Genomic DNA, 18892 nt, shown 5'->3' with positions numbered 1-18892 from the left:
TCAGGATCTTCAAAGAGGAAAAAATGATATTTTAAAATAACTTCAACAGTGGGGAATATAGGAATTTAAATGGAAAGTTAGAAGTAGATATAGTATTCATTTGAGAAAAAAAACATGCATGGACTAGTGAATGTATTAAATACTTCATGAATCCATTTAAGAACCTGATTAATTCTGTGTTAACATTACTTAAATAGCATAACATGAAAAAGCTCTCAACAGCAAAAGGACCTTTCCTTGCTCTAATTATTCTTCCACTGATACAGCTTTCCCACTTAGAAAGGGTTGCTATCTCACTTAAAAAAGTCAAATGTTATATAAAGGATCTAATACCTCAAACTATGAAACAAATGGATAATACTTAAGCATTCAACTATCTTCATCATATATAATACTACTGGAACAACAATAAAATAAAACAGCCTAGTGTGAAATTAGCAAAACTGTACAAAAGAGGGTTAAGAGTGAAAATCATTATTTTAATAGAATATAAAGTATTATATCAATACAATTATGGTTTGTTGCAATATCTTCTGGAGGATGAAAAATCAGAAGGAGCAAAACAGATGACATACCACAGTTCTAGCCCATCCTCCAGCAGGTAGACATGAGGTGGCTGTGAGACATCCGTGCTTAACTGGATTACCGGCAATAGGAATGGATAAAGGTTCTTGCTTTCAGCTCCTAGCCCCTATGAAAGAGGAAAAAATGAAATACTAAAAAACTCAAAAATGGTTATATAATCTTAAAGGAAAATAATCTTCTCATTGTCACTGTTTTCAGTAGAATTTTGTTTACTGTTATTTCACTTTTATCTGCATTGTGCTTACTATATTTCATGGTACATCATCAGAAAGAATCATCCCATTAACTAAAAAGGACACAATTTAATTGGCAAGACATCCAATGAGCGTAACTGTTTTGAATACCTAAGCAAAAAGTACAATCAAAAATATAGATACCATTCAACTTTTAACTAATATTTATAGTTGTGTATGGAAAAGGCCTATTATTTGAGTTAGAATTAAGTGTTATTATTTGAAATCTTTAATCTTTGTGTGCCTGGCTGTATTATAGCCAAGGAATGTAGCTCAAGAGGCCCTGTTTGTGATCTCAGCCACAGAATGACCTAGTGGTCTTTGTTTTTGGATGGATGTCCACTGCTGGTATCTGGATGTCTAGCAGAGAACCATAAGCACCTGGTTTCACAAAGAAGATCCACCAATTGAGGGTCTGTGTAAGGTGGGAACCAGAATCAAACCTGATATAAACTCAGCCAATCACCAACTTGTGATCTTGCACCGAAACCTAGATCATTTTCACTGGTTGACTTCTGGATTCTAATCTCTCTCCGTCTAAACCGGCACACTGACTTTTCAAACACTTGACTGCAAGTAGTTCGAGTCAGGACTTAAAATGTTCTCCAAGATACGTGCCAGAGACAGTGAGTCAGCAAAGTACAGAATTCTGTCCAAGATATTCTCTGTGAAAAGAAGAAATCTTTGTTCATAAACCTACTGTTATCTTTCCCTGAGCAAAGAAATTAGACAGTTGGACTCCTTTTTGTTGACAGTCGGAAAATCCAAGCATATTCTGAACAAAGCTATAGCCAGGATGAACTGAGCACACCTTTTGTCTGCCTTGCAGCCTGGTTCCAAGAGGACAGACTGCTTTTAAAGACCGACATCAGCAAGGAGCTACTTAAGCAAAGCTGTCTGAGGCCAGCTCACGCTGCTTGGCAACGCCAGGCAAAAGCTTTCTCTCTTTTCTGTCTGCACTGGAACCCTCCCACCACAGAGGAATGCAAGCTGCCACTGACAAATCCACAAAGCTCTGTATCACCAGCATGAAGTTTAAACTCATCAAGGACATTTGGACAATGGAACTTTTGAGTATAAATCTTCATTATTCACATTATAGTTCTTCTGGAGAGTTGAACTATTATTCCGAAAGCTTGTTTGACGCTTATTTCACGATAGTAAATTCATATTTACTTGTGTCTGAGAATATTAATGATTGGCTAAAAGTCGTCAAGTAGTCTCAACTTTTACTGTTATAATTTCTGATTGTTATAGCCAATTAAACCTCGCCTTTTCTACAGTCTCTTCCCCACCTTTCAACTAATTGTCAGTTTGTATTTTGTTCTCTGTCAATTTTATTGACATGAGTTAAACAAATAAGAACAGTAACAATCTTTACAACATCTCTGAATTTTAACCTTGCTCTTAAATAATTTTATTTAGAGTTTCCAACACATGTATCCAATGATTTACATTTAAAATTGTAATCAAAATGACATGAGCAGAAAATCATGGAAATGGTGGCAACATTAATAATAGGTCTTCTGGTTTTGGTTTAAAGCATGAAAATGTGTAAAAAATTGTCATTGCATTCTTAGGATAATTTTATTATTAAATATCATTCACTTTTATGAGAAATATGTTGAAATCAGAAGTCTCTAAATACAAAAATTAACATATATTTAACAGACACAGAAATATTTTTTTTTATGCAGGTCATTACAGCAAAGATAAAACTGAAAAGGGAAGGGAGCTGTATGCAAAAAAAAGTTTATTACTATAGTATACAGCAAACAAACTGACATAAAGGAATCTGCTAAAGCCCCCAAAGCACCCAAAACAAACACCATTTGTAACAGAGGAAAACAGAAGACCTACTGTACCTGTAATTGTGTTTATTTAAATGATTTTGACTAGATTCTGACAAAAATACCTGCACTTGATATTGTGGTGGTGCAAGAGACAGAGATTTAAATTGAACTAGGTGGTACAAACTTATGACTTGCGAAAGGACAAATGAAGAAGTAATGAGACCCAGGTGGATAGCATTCAGTGTCAAGAGATAGGCCAGAGAAAGACCACCAAAATAAATACAGCTTTAGTCCAAATTCAGGTAAACAAGTAACATATTTAGTCCCTCTTGCATTCTGTAGTTAGCAGGGCTGAAGTAGCTCCAAAGTATTGTAAAGCTTTCAGATTTGGAGGCAGTTGGCTGAATAGTAATCTCTTCATAAGTGAAGCTTAGTGGATGCAATCCAGTTATACTGCCTCTAAAACAGCTGCAGTAATAAAACAGGGATTTTCTATATTCTCATGTCCTGAGAGTTATACTCTTCATTATTCACAAAACAAAACATTTGTATGACAGACATATATAAATGAGGTATTAAAAATGCAACAGATGAGCATTGGAACCAATAGCATTTACTGCACTTTTAATACCTCCCAGTATATGAACTTCATACATGTTCAGCACTGTCTTCACTTTCTCCTGGCTGAAAAGACTAGCTAGCTAAAAAGAATTATTCAAACATCTCATGCTGATTACAAAAAAACAGCTGAACACCCGTAACTATTTGCATGAGTGACAAGTGATTTTAAGGTCCTTGAAATCAGATGAATTACTGAAAAGACTCCAGAAGAAATGTTAATCAAGAGACAGCACTTTTGCTGCTTAAAGTATAATAGAATCAGGATTGAAAAAGGAAGATTAAAAAAATAAACTTGAATAGAAGAATGTCAGAAATACTATCAATACGTTAAAGACCCTTAGCTACAGTTCACTTTCATCTGCTTTGACATCTTTGCAATGTCTTTGCAATGTGATATTTCCATTATCATTCCACTTATTGGTATACTTGTGACCACCTTTCCAGTGAGCAGAAACATATGGTGTCATGACTGCCTACTATTAAAGCACTGACAAGGGAACTTCCCAGGCATTTATTTCAGCAATATTTTTTACATTAAGGTTAACCAAGGTTAAAAACAACAAAGTGTGAAAATTATAGGGAATAAAAGTCCTACACATAATTCCCTAACGGCACATAAAAGCATTTAAGTAAATACTGTGCAAATGACACACAACTCTTCATCTACTTGTCTTTGAAAAGACTAGGTCTTCAAAGAAACCAAGAAAACCTGTAAACACACTGTCCCTCACAGGACCACGAATGAACAGTAAGTCCTGCTTTATTAGCATTCAACACATTTTTTCGTCAGGAAATTTCAAATGCTTCCAAGTTCTACATACCTAGATTATCTAAATATGAATTTCAGTTTTACATCAGATATTTAGTCATCTGGAATGTCATATACAGTTAAAAAAAAAGTCAAGCAAGAGGAAAAACTTCAGTTCTGCTTTTTTTATCCATTTACATGTCATCTGCTCTTTAAAGATAACTATTCAGTTTTATGTTTATCCTAAGTAAAAAGGAACAACAGTTTTTGTCTTTACGCATATGTAGCACACACGATTGCAACAATCAGAAACAGTAATCCAAATAGGCTCTTGTGGTGGCTGAATAAATGACAATAGGTTTGTCCTTTTAGTCCAGGTCCACTCTATGTCAGTATGCGTGATAAAGACTTGTACCTGAACCAGATGAACAAGCGTAGTGAGGATGGCACATCGCAGCATGTTGTGTTCTTCTGACTGCTTCCAAAGAAGGGGCAGATACTGCACCAAACATCCCACATAGGGCCTGATCTAGAAAACACAATGATGACACATAAACTGCACATAAGCCAAAAGTGAATCAGAAACCAACCATTTTATTTGATTACAGATGTTGTAACAGAAGAGTTCTTGCTCCGGGATGAGAGTGAAAACAGATAGGCTTTATTGTATGCATACAAGGAACACCTCAAAAGTAGGGATGTTCAGAGAATACAAAGCAAGCAGCTACCTTTATACAGCCCGGTAACATCAAGATTTCCTTGGTTACAAAGACTTTGTCAGGGTGTATGGTTAAGATCATGTTCAGAACAATAAGCTATTAAGAGAAGTTGTGGTTATACGCCTGCCCTCCCTTACAGCCTTGAGATAAGCTAAAGGTTCAGAGATAAGCAAAATTCCACAGGATTAATAAGGAGTTTCATCACAGAAAAAATCCAATAAAACTTCACATCTTAACTGTTCTCTAACCACAACCAAACTGTCCTTGTATTCTTGTGCAAAAAGAATTGCAAACAATTAGAGAAGTAAGGCAGTTTTCAAAAATGTATCAAATACATTGATAAGACAAGAATCAAATTAAGGGCAGATTTTGGAGAATTGTCCGAAATTAACATCCATAATACCATCAATTCTCCAACAACAAATACATCATAATTAAATATGATTGGTGTTCAAATTTCTATATTAGTTTCACTTCACAAGAATAAAAAAATCTGAAAGCTGAACTGCACAAATTGATACAAACAATTGCTATATTAATACCAATAGAAATGTTGTCTAGAATTCAGTATTTCCATTTACATTTGTTTTCACTGGGTAGTGAAATGACTTGTTAGTTCTGATGTTTCAACGTACTGAGTATGCCGACCTGAGACCAAATAGGGCGAGGTCAGTGAACTGTGCCTTCAGGACAGCTGATTTTATTATTGCGGAGACAACCACAAAACCGTACTGACAAATATACAGTAATTACAAGCTCAGACTTTCTACACTGCTCACACTACAGACCAAAAAGTTATGTCAAATATATTTTTTGTCATTGTAATTTTATCAACATTTTCTTCAAAGCTTCCTTAAGGTGAGGTTCAACAGAATTTATTAGTGGAATTCAACATTTCAACAAGGGATATATACCTGGAACAAAAACACTGATTTAGATTATAAGAATCAGATGTTTGTGTTTAATGTTCAAATAAACCAAAGCTCCAGAAATTGACTGTACTGGATTTAAAATAGATTATGTCAGAATTTGTATTTAATTTACATTTCTTTTATTTCTGGCTGGACATGAAGACCTCACATACTGTAGGTAGCACCACTTACCTTGAACTTAAAAAGAACATAAGATGTGTTACAAATGAGAGGGAGAATGGGCTCCTCTTTAAACCTGCATTCACTAAAAACCCTGATAGCTCTATAAGGTCTGTATAAAAGGGGTAAAACAAGGTTCTAACAAGAAATATCTTTCATCATACACTGTTGCCATAGACAGCTTCTTACAACTCACAATCAGAAGAAACATAAAATTACTTCTAGGTGAGATTAAAAAAATGCTTTGTTTGATGTAATAGGCATTCATTTTCTATAATCTAGTTACCATTGCAGTGGGTATTTTACACAAATGCACAAATAGGGATTTTGCAGGAGTACTCTACGTGAAGTACATTGTTTTCACAGTACAAAAAGCTGTTTACTGCCTTGAATTTGAACTCATAACCTTCCTGCTCCAGAGACCTAACCACTTCACCTCATAAATGCCTTCTGTCTACAGCACTACCTACCTGCATGTTGACTCTTTCAATGACACAGGAAATCACATGGAGGACTTGCATTTTGGTGTCACATTCTGTCACTTGCTGAAGCAGCTGGAAAAGCAGGCTGAAAATGGACTCCAGGTACTACAAATTAGGAAACATAAGCTGTGATGAAATTTTGAGATATACAGAAATCAGAGATATTCAAAGCAAAATTGAGCAGACAGAGAGAGACAGACTGATTAACAGACATATTTAATTCATATAAAATTAAATTAAAAATGCTATCTGCAGGCACCTTTCAAGACATAGGTATTTATGCTGACTATTTATTTCTTCTAGACAATGTGGGGAAGCAATGCAAAAAAGCAAACACTGTTAAAATATAGTTAAAAGTACAGAATTTAAATTAGGGGATATTATGTTATAATTGCACAATGCACTGGTGAGAAAATGAAGAATGTTGTGTACAATTTTAGTCACCATACAAAAAATATATTTCTCCTCTGTAATCAGTCCAATGAAGAGCCGACGGTCACATTCCCAAACTCAAAGGAATGTCCTGACAAGCTAAAACTGAATCTTTGTAGTCTTGAACAGAGGGATATGAGGAAACCTAATTAATGTACACAAAGTCCTCAGAGGCAATAAAGTCAAACCAGTGGTTTTCTTCAGATTCAACACTAAAACATGAATGAGAGGACACAATCAGAAACTGTAAGGAAGGTGTATTTAAAACTGAATACATGAGGCATTTGACACAAAGGATTGTGGGAATTGGGAACAAGCTACCCAGCCATGTTGACGAAGTCGATAGCAAAGCTTTTTTCAAGAAATGCCAAGACAAGCTGCTCAGATTATTTAGCTTCCAGCAACCAAACAGGCCAGATAGTCCAAATTACCCCTCTCAATCTTATGTTCCATATGCTCCTGTGGTGCAGGAATAAACCTTAATTATTCATCAGTCTTGTTCTGCCATAAGCATACTTTTGAGATTATTTCTCCCTCTGGTTTCTAAGCTTTAGTTCTTAGAAATGTGTTACTGCAGATCATATAAGCAAACGTAGGTTCAATAAAATGTTAGCTATAGATTCTTTAAAGGTTATTTTTATAAATGGTCCATTAATATAGAGAAGTACTCTTTTGGGTTTGGGAAGAGCAAAGCAGATCTGATTAATAAAATAAATTCTTTACAATTTTTAAATAAAGAAATGACTTTTTTTTTTTTACTTATTCACGTCTACCTAAAATGTTATGTTAGATGCTTACACTCACCGGTAAAAACTGTTCCGTTCTAAATTCAAAGTCATCAACAGGTAATCCAAGGTTAAGGCATTTATACTCAGATTTGCAAAACAGCCAGCCAGCACAGAGGACAGAGCCATCCTAATTAATCCCTGTACAACGTACACTACATCCAATCGTTTTTTTTACATATACATGGTTATGAAATATTCATTCAAAATTAAGCCCAACTGGGTTGACATTCACTTGACAACTCTCTGGTGTGTATTGTCTAGTTCTAAACCTGCTATGATGTTTGCAACACCTTACATGTGAAATAGTTGAAAGAAAACCATCATGCTTATCTTGTAAGACATAGTAGTAACAGTCGATGGTGTAAGACATGATAAACTGATTCTACAGTATATGTACATAATTAAGAATAAAGGCAACATCACCACATACGAAATCCGTTTTCATAATTTACAGTCTCAACCTTACAGTATTATTACAGCAGTACACTCGGGGAAAATGCAGAGAAGCATTTTCTTTCTTCTATCAACTACAGTCTTCTTTGAAAACACAAGTAGAAAGGATATCAAGCTTCAGTGTTGTAGCAGTCTCAATGCGGACCTGTAAAACAAACAGAAACGTCATTTAAAACATATTTTGCTTTTCCTGTTAGCTTATAATATAATTGAGGATAGAAAAGAGTTTTAGTAGAGAAGGCATTAAATTAAGGCATAATATGAGGCCAACCACTTCTTCCTGCCAAGCAAACAGATGGTTAATGCTTGGCAAATAGCACCCGTCGCTAATGTCCAAGAGTAATGCTGCCCTAGAAGTGCAGTGTGACACCATCCTGAGTGACTTCAATTTGCAATGAAGCATGAGGCACCATGATTCTCCCAACTCCCCAATAACTGTTGGTTTTGATAAAGCTTTCTGCCTTCTTTAAGCCTGCAATCTGTTCTTTCAAAAGCTAAATGCATTTCAATTGTAAAAGGACAAGAAGACTAAAACAGGGCATGAAAGGTCCAATAAAAAGTTGCAAATCCCTTCCTGCAGACCCTTGTCCCATATCAGCAGGTGAGCTAGGAAAGAACAATGCACTACTATGGATTAAACGCATTGCATCCAACAAACTGCTAACATCAAGGCACTTAGATTTCCAAGAATAATCCCTAAAATATGGATTTATATAAACTAGCAGTATGGATATTATGTCTTATATGTCATATTTAAATATCTCCTCATATTAGAAAGGAACAAAATAGGAAAACAGCCTAGGACTCAAAGCTGTGCGGAAATGAAAACCAAGATCTGGGAATGTTAACCAACAATGATGCCCTTTCCACTGCATATTTTAAATATCAATTTAAGGTATATTTTGCAGAGATGATGAGCTGAGTAGCTATCATTATCAATAACTAGATCAATTAATTAATATAGTTTAATGTTAATTTAAAATTATGTTTTAGATAGAAAAAATATTCACTCAGTTTTAGCTAGGTTATAGATCGGAATTACTGATCTCATCCACATGATGTGTGAACATGTAAATACCCTTTACAAAGGCAAGGATAAAAAAGGTATTAACCTACTCAAATATTCTCAGTCCTATCATGTATGTTTGAGAAAAAAAAAACTGCTACTTAAAATGTGTGCATCTAAATACTGTAAGCACTTGCAGGATTTGTATTTCACTGTTTTATTTGTTAGTTTTCATTGCCAGTCCCTTGTTATGGATATGAGTGTCTAATCCTGTCTCTTTTCATGCATATGAGTTGTTAATCTATTCAGGCATTGCTATAGTCCTAGATCCATCAGTACAGACTTTTCACACAATTCAAGCAACTTGACAAAGTTTCTCGTCTTAGAAGAGCGTGCTATACAGGCACCTTTCTTTTTACTATTCAACTGCAGAACAACTATTCATATTTAACTGCAAAAAGCAGCGACGTGTTAAAATGGTGTGCACGTTTACCTGCTCTGTTATCACTTATAATAAAAAAGCACATCAATTACAAAAAGAATATAACACCTTGATGGAAAAGGGTAATTTAATGAAAAGGCTGATAAAAATCCCTTTTACAATAACAAATACTTGCTTAGCGCAATACTTGCTTGCAAACAAGGTTGCTGCTCAAGAAGATTTCATTTTAAAAGAAGATACTGATACTTTCAAAGCTTATAAAACTAACACCTCTGGATTATTTTAACAATCAGGACATGGTTATCCGTCTATACTGAACTTGTATTAGCTGATTTAAAAAATGCACTAAAATAATTAAGAACCATTCACAAAATTTGTGAAGAATGAATTTTCATCTGATATGTGAGTTACTCTAAGCAGACTACTTGGAAAACAAAAGATGCAGAAGCTAACTAGAAGCAGATGTGACAACGACAGCTCTCGTCTTTAATAGTAATTAAATCCTTTTTAAGTTATGTACCTGATTCGCCAAATTGGAGATGTCAAATGTGAATAAAAAATGCAAACGGCTAGAATGTTTTTTTTGCAACATTTTCAACCAGAATTTATTTATTTTACTTAACATTTGTCATGTGCCAATGGAACTACAACAAAGCAGCTGTGATTTGTTTTGTTAATTTTAGCATTATGAAACTCCTAAATCTCCTTGGGAGTACCACCATGTTGAATGTTGAAGGCCCAGGCCCTGAGGTGTGGCTGCCTGATAATTGAGAAGAGCAGTTTCAGTACCCCCAGCAAGTGGAATTCCATGTAAGGGAAAGGAGCTGTTAAACTGTTAATCTCTCCACAGTATTCGCCACTCCTCTGAGGGTAATTAGATGGCTCAGGCTGGCATTGTCACAACATGTGGCAGTTGAATGAAATGACTTGTGAAATTATTGTACTGATAAACAGCTCCAGTGACTATGATAGTACAAGTCTTCAGATTTTAAATACTACTTCAAACGGATTGGACTGTTCTATTGAAGTTTAATCATAGGAGTTCGGCATACAGTGCCTTCTAACCTATTGATTTTCCTGAACAAAGTTTATAAAGTTGTGTGAATAAAACATTTGCCCTCTTTCAGATTTTGAGCATGTTTGCATGTTTTTGCCACTAAACGTTATCAGAGCTTCGTGTGGGTCCTAATGCTATATAAAGGGAGTCCGAGTGACCACATACTGTAACACCAAAGTTTGGTACATGTTTTATTTATTTAATCATCCTACATCCGATGTCACTGTGTGAAAAATGTAACACCACACTAATCCAATCAATTCAATGAAAGGGATAACTAGGGACAGCTTTTTGAATACTTCATTAAACAGTCAGGACTGATGTGGGCCAGCCTTGCTCTATATAAAACTCACAGGCTCTGGCACTCATCATCACAGCAAAGTTCTTGCACAACGGTTTGATTGAAACATCCAGTGTAGGGTGCAGAGCAACAGGAAGGAAAAAGGCACAAAAAAAAAGCTCAGACAACAAGAACAAGCACTATTAATATTCCATATAACCTCTTCAGTACATTATTACAGTGCATGAGAATCATACACCTACACTGTACAGAGCACAAGGTGCATTTTGTTTGTCTGTATGGTAAAAAATAAGAGTGAAATAAGTACAAAATACAAGCAGATAAAAAAGAATTTCCACTTTTACCAAAATCTCTTGATTTATATTCAGGCATCCAAAAAAGAATAATGCCCCTGGTCTCTAATATAATTTTACACTTTAAACTTGACCTATCCAATCTGCACCTATCCCAAAATTTGATTGCTTCATTGCATTTGCAAGGAAAACTAATTTACCAGGCTATACTGTATTATTGTGTGGCAATGAGTCTGAATGTGTAGAGGGATTTCTGAAAAAGAGGTCGACCGCTATCCACATTCTCAAGAGCAGGCAGTGATAAGAACGCAGAAATAAGACGACAGACACATTTATTTAAAATAATTCTTGATTCTTGTGTACTGAAACTTACTATACCTTTCCTTTTAGACACCAGGCTAACTCCAATGGTCTATCATACATCAGCAGATCTACAGTTTCAGCAGCATTAATTTTATTTACTTCTTTTTGGGAAAGAAAAAGGTACAAATCCATACATTTCTGCAAATGGGTAAATAAGACAAAAGCAAGCTCAGTGTATTTTAGAAAGGATATATTTCTCCCAGGAGGAATCTAAACAAGATTACATTATATTCCAATGAATACCATGACCTTGTCAAAGATGCACACTTGACAAAAAATCTCTTGGGGTTATTCCAGTTACTCAGTTGACACTGCTACATTTAAAAAAAAGAATTGACAAAACACATGCACCCCACCAGCTGACAGTCCAGTCATTAATAAGCACTGACATATTACAGTCAAGCCTGAACTAAACAGCCAATTTCAGTCCTTCGCTGAATATATGCATTATTTTCACAAGCTAGAAGGTAAAGTTCCTGGTAAATGAATGCAGTGTGTATTGTAGTAAATAAGACAGGGGGAAAATGCAGTCTTCATAAGTGTTAGAGGTCGGGTGTTGCAGTGTAAGGGTTTGGTTGGTTGCGATGCCTAACCACAAGAATGAAATGGTTGTGTCAACAGGTTAGATAGAGAAATCGGGGCAAATGGGTGCACAAGGTTTAGCTCCAAAGGTCAGGAGCTCTGGTCTTCACCTGTGGTTAGTATGTAGGTGTAGCTCAGCTGTGGATGTGTCGGAGAGCAGGTTAGGGTAATGGTTACCATCCCTGGCCAAACAGGATCAGGCAAGGAGGTTTTCACTGCTATTAGCAGTGATTAATCAGGTCAAGGTTGTCCTGGGTTAAAGGTTAAGTTAAGAGCAAAGGAGAGAGATAAGGTTAGTTTGCTCTTCCCCAGAAGGGGCTAGACTAAAACAGTTTATAAAACTGAGAAAGAATTTAGGTTGTAGGGTTTCCACACCCTATGGTGAACATGGAAGGGAAGACTGCTCCCTTCACGTGTAGTTCCCTTGTCCCATGGCTCAGGTGTTTGGCAAGCCTACAGTGTGTAAGCCCCTGCGTTGCAAAGAGGTGGTTGCTGAATGGTTATGGTTCACAGTTTGTTCACAGGTAGCTGGTGTGTGTTCTCCTGAGCATGGTTATACAGTGTGGTGTACAGTCTCTGTCTTATGGTTGTCTGGTTTACTAACTATAGTCTTTCCAGAGCAGCGAAACAGGACAGGTTAGCACAAACGCCACAGTTTACATTTGCATAACTGGGAAAGCATGAATGGCTGGTTTATGGGTTGTTATGGTGCTCGCACCAGTGACGAGCAGAGACTTGCTACAATGAGTTCCAATAAACTTCCATTGTTACATTTTAATAGGATTGTTTTTTAATTTTCCTGATCACAAAAAACATTGACAAAATATGCTAAACCTCAGAAACTCAGTAGTGTAGCTCTTCAGGTTACCCAGAATAACACTATAATACAATCTTTTTTGTTAATACCTTTTTTTCCAACCAGTTGTTATAACACTCATTTTTTTCTGTTGTAAAACAAAACAAAACTACACTGTAAGTGGAAATAAACAATTTTCTATTGTATTGCTGCAGACTTTACATTGCTTAACACATATCAAGAGGCATAAGTTTAAAATTAGGGAATCTGAGGGAAGTTGTACAAAAAAGATGGCTTTCATTTTAATATTCCTTCCCTCCAAAGCAGTAATAGAGTGTAGCCTGGAGACATATAAATATTCTAACTCAATTGTCCCTAATCCATAATAATGAAGCCAGCTTTATAACTCGATTTAACATAATAGATGTTATTATAAGTTAGATTTAGATAAATTTGAAATTAATTTAGTTTTAAATACTGTCATAGAGAGTACGCTTGAGAGAGAAATTATATTAAATGTACAAAATCAATTAGTGATTATAGAAAGTTCATGTTTCACTTCAATGAAACAACTTAGATTTTGAATTGCATCAATACTGGCAATTGTATAGATATAAAGGGAGGCTTCCATTTTCCTACATGAACAAAAGTTGTTTCACAACTACAGTTCTATCAACCACAGTATTACTTTTATGATAAAAGGCACTCAAATGTCAAGATTTAAAGAGTTCAGGTCTTACTACTTTTCTTGAAGTGTAAACTAAAAAGTTTTAAAAAACCAAGAACAGTGCAAACATGTCAAATACTGAGCACCACAAGCACCAAGCAGCTAGCATTGCAAAAGCAATGTAGAAGAAAAAAAATCTTAAAAATTCCTGTAAAAAAAACTTTTTACGGATTAGACATTAGTCTCATAACACCTGCTGCATAACTGTTCTTTCTGCTGCCCATAACACTGTATTACTCAAGTCACACATCCTGTTACAGTAATGAAATTCTACCTCAAGAGCCAGTCTAGCAACAGAAAATTCATCGGCCAAGAAGAATTTACTAGAAAATTAAGACATATTCAATGAACAGTAAAACTGGTTGGTATAGCCTCATGACTATAGTACACTGACTTAATTCTATGCTTCCCAAAATATGGAAAATATGAATACAGTTCTGATCTCCATATAAATCATTCATAACCACTGCACTCAAAATTATTCATAAAAAAAACAAGTAGCCACATCTTTCAAAGACAGCTGTGGACTTAGTAGACGTGTAACAGCTACATTCCATTTTTTTTTCTTTTTTGGATGCTGTCTTCCCCTGTAGATCCAGGCTTCTTGATGAAAACAGGAGTCTGTTAAGTCTTTACCCATGAAAGCATGCCACTCAAGTATTTTGTTTCTGTGTTCAATCTGAATCACAAACAAGATGACTTCCAGAACACGCTAGAAGGTTCCGAAGGCTTTGTCAAATTGCCAATTGAAATACGTGCAATTATATATTGCGCTTATTCTACTGCTGCAGATACATACTGTGACAAGCCAGGCAGAGAAGTGAACAACTGATTCATCAACTGAATTGACACCAGAGTTGACACCCCTACACTTCCCAACACAAACTCTTTTAGTTAATCAAGGGGATGAGTCACATTGGAAGTTAAATAAGTGTGAATACATGGCAATTATTCCTCAACAAACTCAGTATGAGATTCAAGAAATAAAATGTTACTTTTACTAGTGAAATGTCGGAAATTGAGATGAGCGGCAGTATACAAAGGTCACTGCCCTGAGCACAGCACTTGCTCTGGGAGAAGCATAAACAATCCTAAGAAATGGAATACATGTCTGCTATTTATTTTTACTTGACTTACCCTCAGGTAGCTGTCATAGTTCTTTAGAGTATCTCTATACAATGCACTCATCAACATGACACTCAACTGCTTTGACTATGTTCAAGAGACTGAGCATCAAAAGATCAAAAATCACTGCATGATGCCATTGAACAGCCTGGTCTGTAAGTATTATTACACAGCAGTTGCAATGCCCAGTGTTGGCATTAAAACCTGGCCACTCACTAAAACTGAAGTAGCAACACAGAAGCTTTTTGTCTTTTGTGACAAAAACTTTCTAATTTCATATTAAGCTTTAAACCCCTTATAAACTGCACTTACTACAAATATATTCCAAGTGTAATTTATAAAAAGGAATTTATTCAGCAGAAGCCCTTATCCAGGGTGACTTAGAATACACAAACTTAATTTACAGCAATAATTATGTAAATTCAACAAGTTTAAAAAACAAGATGTAGGCCAATGCCATGTGGAACAGCAACATAAGTCTTCTAAAACCTAAATCCACAAGATACAATCTATACGAGGACACATTTTTGTCACATTAAATATTTGTACAATTCACATTACACTCACCAATAAAAATAAATCGTACATTACACTGTTCTTACACCACCACAGATTTAACATGATAGGTAGCTTCAAATAATATGCATCATTGCATTTTCACAACTGATAAAGTATAACATCTGCAGGTTTTCACTATGCACATCCAGAACTTTTTTTAAACTAAAGCCCTCTCATTCACAAAATATATTCCGGATGCATTTTCATAGACTGTGGTACAAAGCAGCTTGGGTCTTATTTTCCATTAAATCCAGAAAACTTGAAATAAAGTGGAAACTTTCTCTTTTCTGACAGGTTCTCAAAGCAGCAAAGGAAGGGAGGCAGTTCATGTGAACTGACTCGGCGGTGACAGAGTGAAAGGAAAAAAACACTCTGTCACTCTGGTACGAAAACTGATTTTTAAGAGAGTTTAAATTTAGATCTGGCGGGATGAGGGTGACTGTCAAAAAATTCTCCCATAAGCCCCAGCAAAACTAAATTAACGTATACATGTATATAAAAAATGAAATCACATACATAAAAATATATATTAAAAATTGTACCATACTCACTCTGCCCTCCTTATGTTATATGGAATATTTTAATGACAGGGTATTTATAAATAGTTGTTAAGCATTCAGAAACTACTTTGCAATAATGCATCAGCCAAATAAAACACCAATTATATAGCAAATTATTATTTTTTTTTACATTCAAACAGCCCTGTCAAAGACAAGACCAGAATAAGTACATCCTAAAGCTACCCTGAAGAGTGCTGTACTATGGGAAAGAAGGCTTATGTAAGTTCCCTTGCAGGAGAAGTGATAGCTAGGTCACATACCTATGGTACAATCTAAAGACTACAGCAGACCTAATGGCTAATGTGTCAATTCATTACAACCTCAAGGCTTTACTTGCAGTGGTTTGCAGACAAGTGAAAAACACCAAATGGAAGCATGCTTCAGTTGTCCCAGTTCCCCATGGTCATGGGAGAATATTAATGGAGTATACATCGTGACGTGCTATGGCTGCACTACTCTTTAATAGTGCCGTGTGCACTAAATAAGGAATGGTTTTAGCACTGAGCACTAATTTAGTTGACAAACAAATACATTTTAACACAAATCCTTAGATTGTTTTCATTAGTTTGTAGAATGAACAGGAAAGGGAATTAGACCAGATTTCCCAAAACCAATGCCCCAGCATGTTGATCAAGGTCCCAGTGTCGACCTTCACTGAGACACTAAGCCAAGACTTAGTCATTAGATTTCAATGTTTGTAAGTGAACTATGAGTTATTTTCTCACTCCTCCACCTGATCTACAATGTACTGGAGCCACAGGCACACAATGGCAGCCCTGTGACATCCTGATAGACACTGCAGTGCAGGATGAAATGAGACCCCCTGCTAAATGCGAAGACCCTTGGAATCCTTTGAGATGAAAAGCACAATAGAAAAGCAAGGAATTGTTATAATTATTACAGTACTACTGAAGGAACCAGAATAGAGGTCTTTGGATGATAACACTTTTCTTAAGCTGTAGCATTTCCCAGTTCCATTTAATACATAACATAGCTTTGGCTGCAAACTATAAGAAATGCTGAAAAAAAACAACCTATAATCATGACAGCCTTTCAAAAACATCACAGTTCATCAAAAGTAAAACACAGAAGCACAAACCCTTCAATATCTTTCCTCAAACCTTTCATCACTTTGTGAAAAAAAATGTTTTCTCCATCATCGAGACTGATTATTGTATAATACTGAAAGATAATTACAACCCTTAAATCTACCAACCCAGCATGACTCTATGACAGGTCACCATCTTAGTCCACTCTTTCAAATTAAGCTTTGAATTGCAGAGACACAATTATTGGACTTTTAGTTAAAAAGTAGTAAAAGAGACACAGAGATCAAAGAAAAATAAATTATCTCAAACTGCACCAGTTTAATGCCACCAATCACACACTCCTGTCATTTCATATTCCTCACAGTGGAAGTACAAAAATTGAAGACACTGCCTGAGAGAGCTGCGCATCCAGACTAAAACAGTCTTAATTCATGATCCACTGCTCTGAAAAATAGGACTGAAATGTAGACCCTTGCTCTTTCTTTATTGAACTTTATTCAGTGTACTCCCCAAGAGACAAGTCATCTGTCTTGGGAGGCAAGCCTGAAAGCTCTGCTGGTCAGAAATTAAAAACTAAATGGCCTTTCCCGACATCCAGCAAACCTTTGCACAAAAATAAACATTCCTGGAGTTGAAGACTGAAAAGGGTTTGCATTTGTATCAGTGGCTCTGAAGAGGAGTTCCTCATTTGCAACTTGAGGATTGGGCACTGTTTTCATTTGATATAATGGGTACAGCCAGAAGACTAATAAAATTAATACTAATAGAAATGTTTGTTTAAAAAGTATAGTTTCTCCTAAGAATGTAAAAATAAGCATTCTCTCTAAACATGAACTGTATTTAAAGTATCAATGGGTCAATGTGTCAATCATTAGTTTCTTTAAATATCTCAGTATTTAACCCTTTGTTCAATGTGGAAACTACACTCGAAATTAAAGGAGAAACCTATAGTTCTATAGTTGTACTGTTGCGTAATATACACATACACATGTAATTCATTGGTAGCCATTACTTAAAATGGAACCCTTTTGTGATTGTTCAAACCGCCATAATAAGGAAAAACAAAAGAACAACTCGGTATATGTGAATGTAAGTTTATGTTTAAAAATGTTAATATCAGTTATCTTAGCTCTTGCTGTGTTAAAAGTTCTGTGCAATATTATTGAAGCTCTGCAGTCCGACCTGGGTCAAATACTAAGCAAAGCCTCATTCTAACTGGCAGAAGGCTGTCAGGTTGACAGAAGAGTATCTGCAATAATTCCCAGCACAGACAGCAGGTAATGGTGATGAGACAGAGACAGATCAGTTTGCCTTTGGGTGCTGTTTGTGGTCTGAATACACAGTGTTGCAGAAAGATCGTGAAATCAGGGATTTCACAACATTCTTTAACATTTAATCAGGGATTTCACAAAATCCCTAAATGTTTCAGTAAAAACACTATATCCTTGTGTTTTTAGAACTCCCTTGATTTCACACAGCTACTTTAAAACTTAAATGCTGTACATATGTGAACACCATTGTGAAAAAATAGGTGTTTTCTCTGTAATGTACATTATATGCATAATTCAGATTACATTTAATTTATTTCTTAAATTAACAGAGGCCATAACTTTCGAACATTATGGAAAGTTTCTGAATAATATAGCTGAAAATCACAGAGCCATCTTCTGGTGATCTGGGTGTATAGCACACATTTTCTAGGGAGGGTGGGATTAGAATTACAAACAGGTTTCCACAGCAATGTCACGGATAGTTCACATGACACAGAAGCTGAGGACATACCTTTAAAGATCTAACCGTAATGAGAAAACCTGAATTATTAAAAGTAACCTCTGCATATTATTATAAATGCAATACTGTTTTTAATGATTATGATATAAAAGTAAGTAATGTTCTTTCAGTTGCTTCGAGAGCAAGACAGAGACTAAATTATAGCCTGTATACTGCTGAAGGAATAATGTTCTCATTGCATACTGTTGTTTTGCATTGTTACAGTATCACAAAAAATGCAAATCAATGGGAACACTGCAGAAATAACAGCATCAATGGGGAACAAGGAAAAAACCTGCCAAGCAGAAAAAGAGAATT

At 35.6% G+C, this 18892-nt stretch overlaps 1 protein-coding gene across 1 annotated transcript in view; it reads right to left on the bottom strand.

The window, feature by feature from the left end:
* The window catches only part of ipo11 (importin 11), a 262035-nt gene that overhangs the window by 142860 nt on the left and 100283 nt on the right, over nucleotides 1-18892 (bottom strand). Inside the window, exons 17-21 of the mRNA XM_006626819.3 lie at nucleotides 8057-8090; nucleotides 7509-7549; nucleotides 6261-6377; nucleotides 4396-4509; nucleotides 576-691 (exon numbers count right to left, since the gene is read on the bottom strand). Of these exons, the coding sequence (XP_006626882.2) occupies nucleotides 576-691; nucleotides 4396-4509; nucleotides 6261-6377; nucleotides 7509-7549; nucleotides 8057-8090 (422 nt within the window). The remainder of the gene's footprint in view (nucleotides 1-575; nucleotides 692-4395; nucleotides 4510-6260; nucleotides 6378-7508; nucleotides 7550-8056; nucleotides 8091-18892) is intronic.

This window comes from Lepisosteus oculatus, chromosome 3 (assembly GCF_040954835.1).
Source record: "Lepisosteus oculatus isolate fLepOcu1 chromosome 3, fLepOcu1.hap2, whole genome shotgun sequence".
Taxonomy (NCBI): Eukaryota; Metazoa; Chordata; class Actinopteri; order Semionotiformes; family Lepisosteidae; genus Lepisosteus; species Lepisosteus oculatus.
This window is presented reverse-complemented; position numbering and strand designations above follow the sequence as displayed.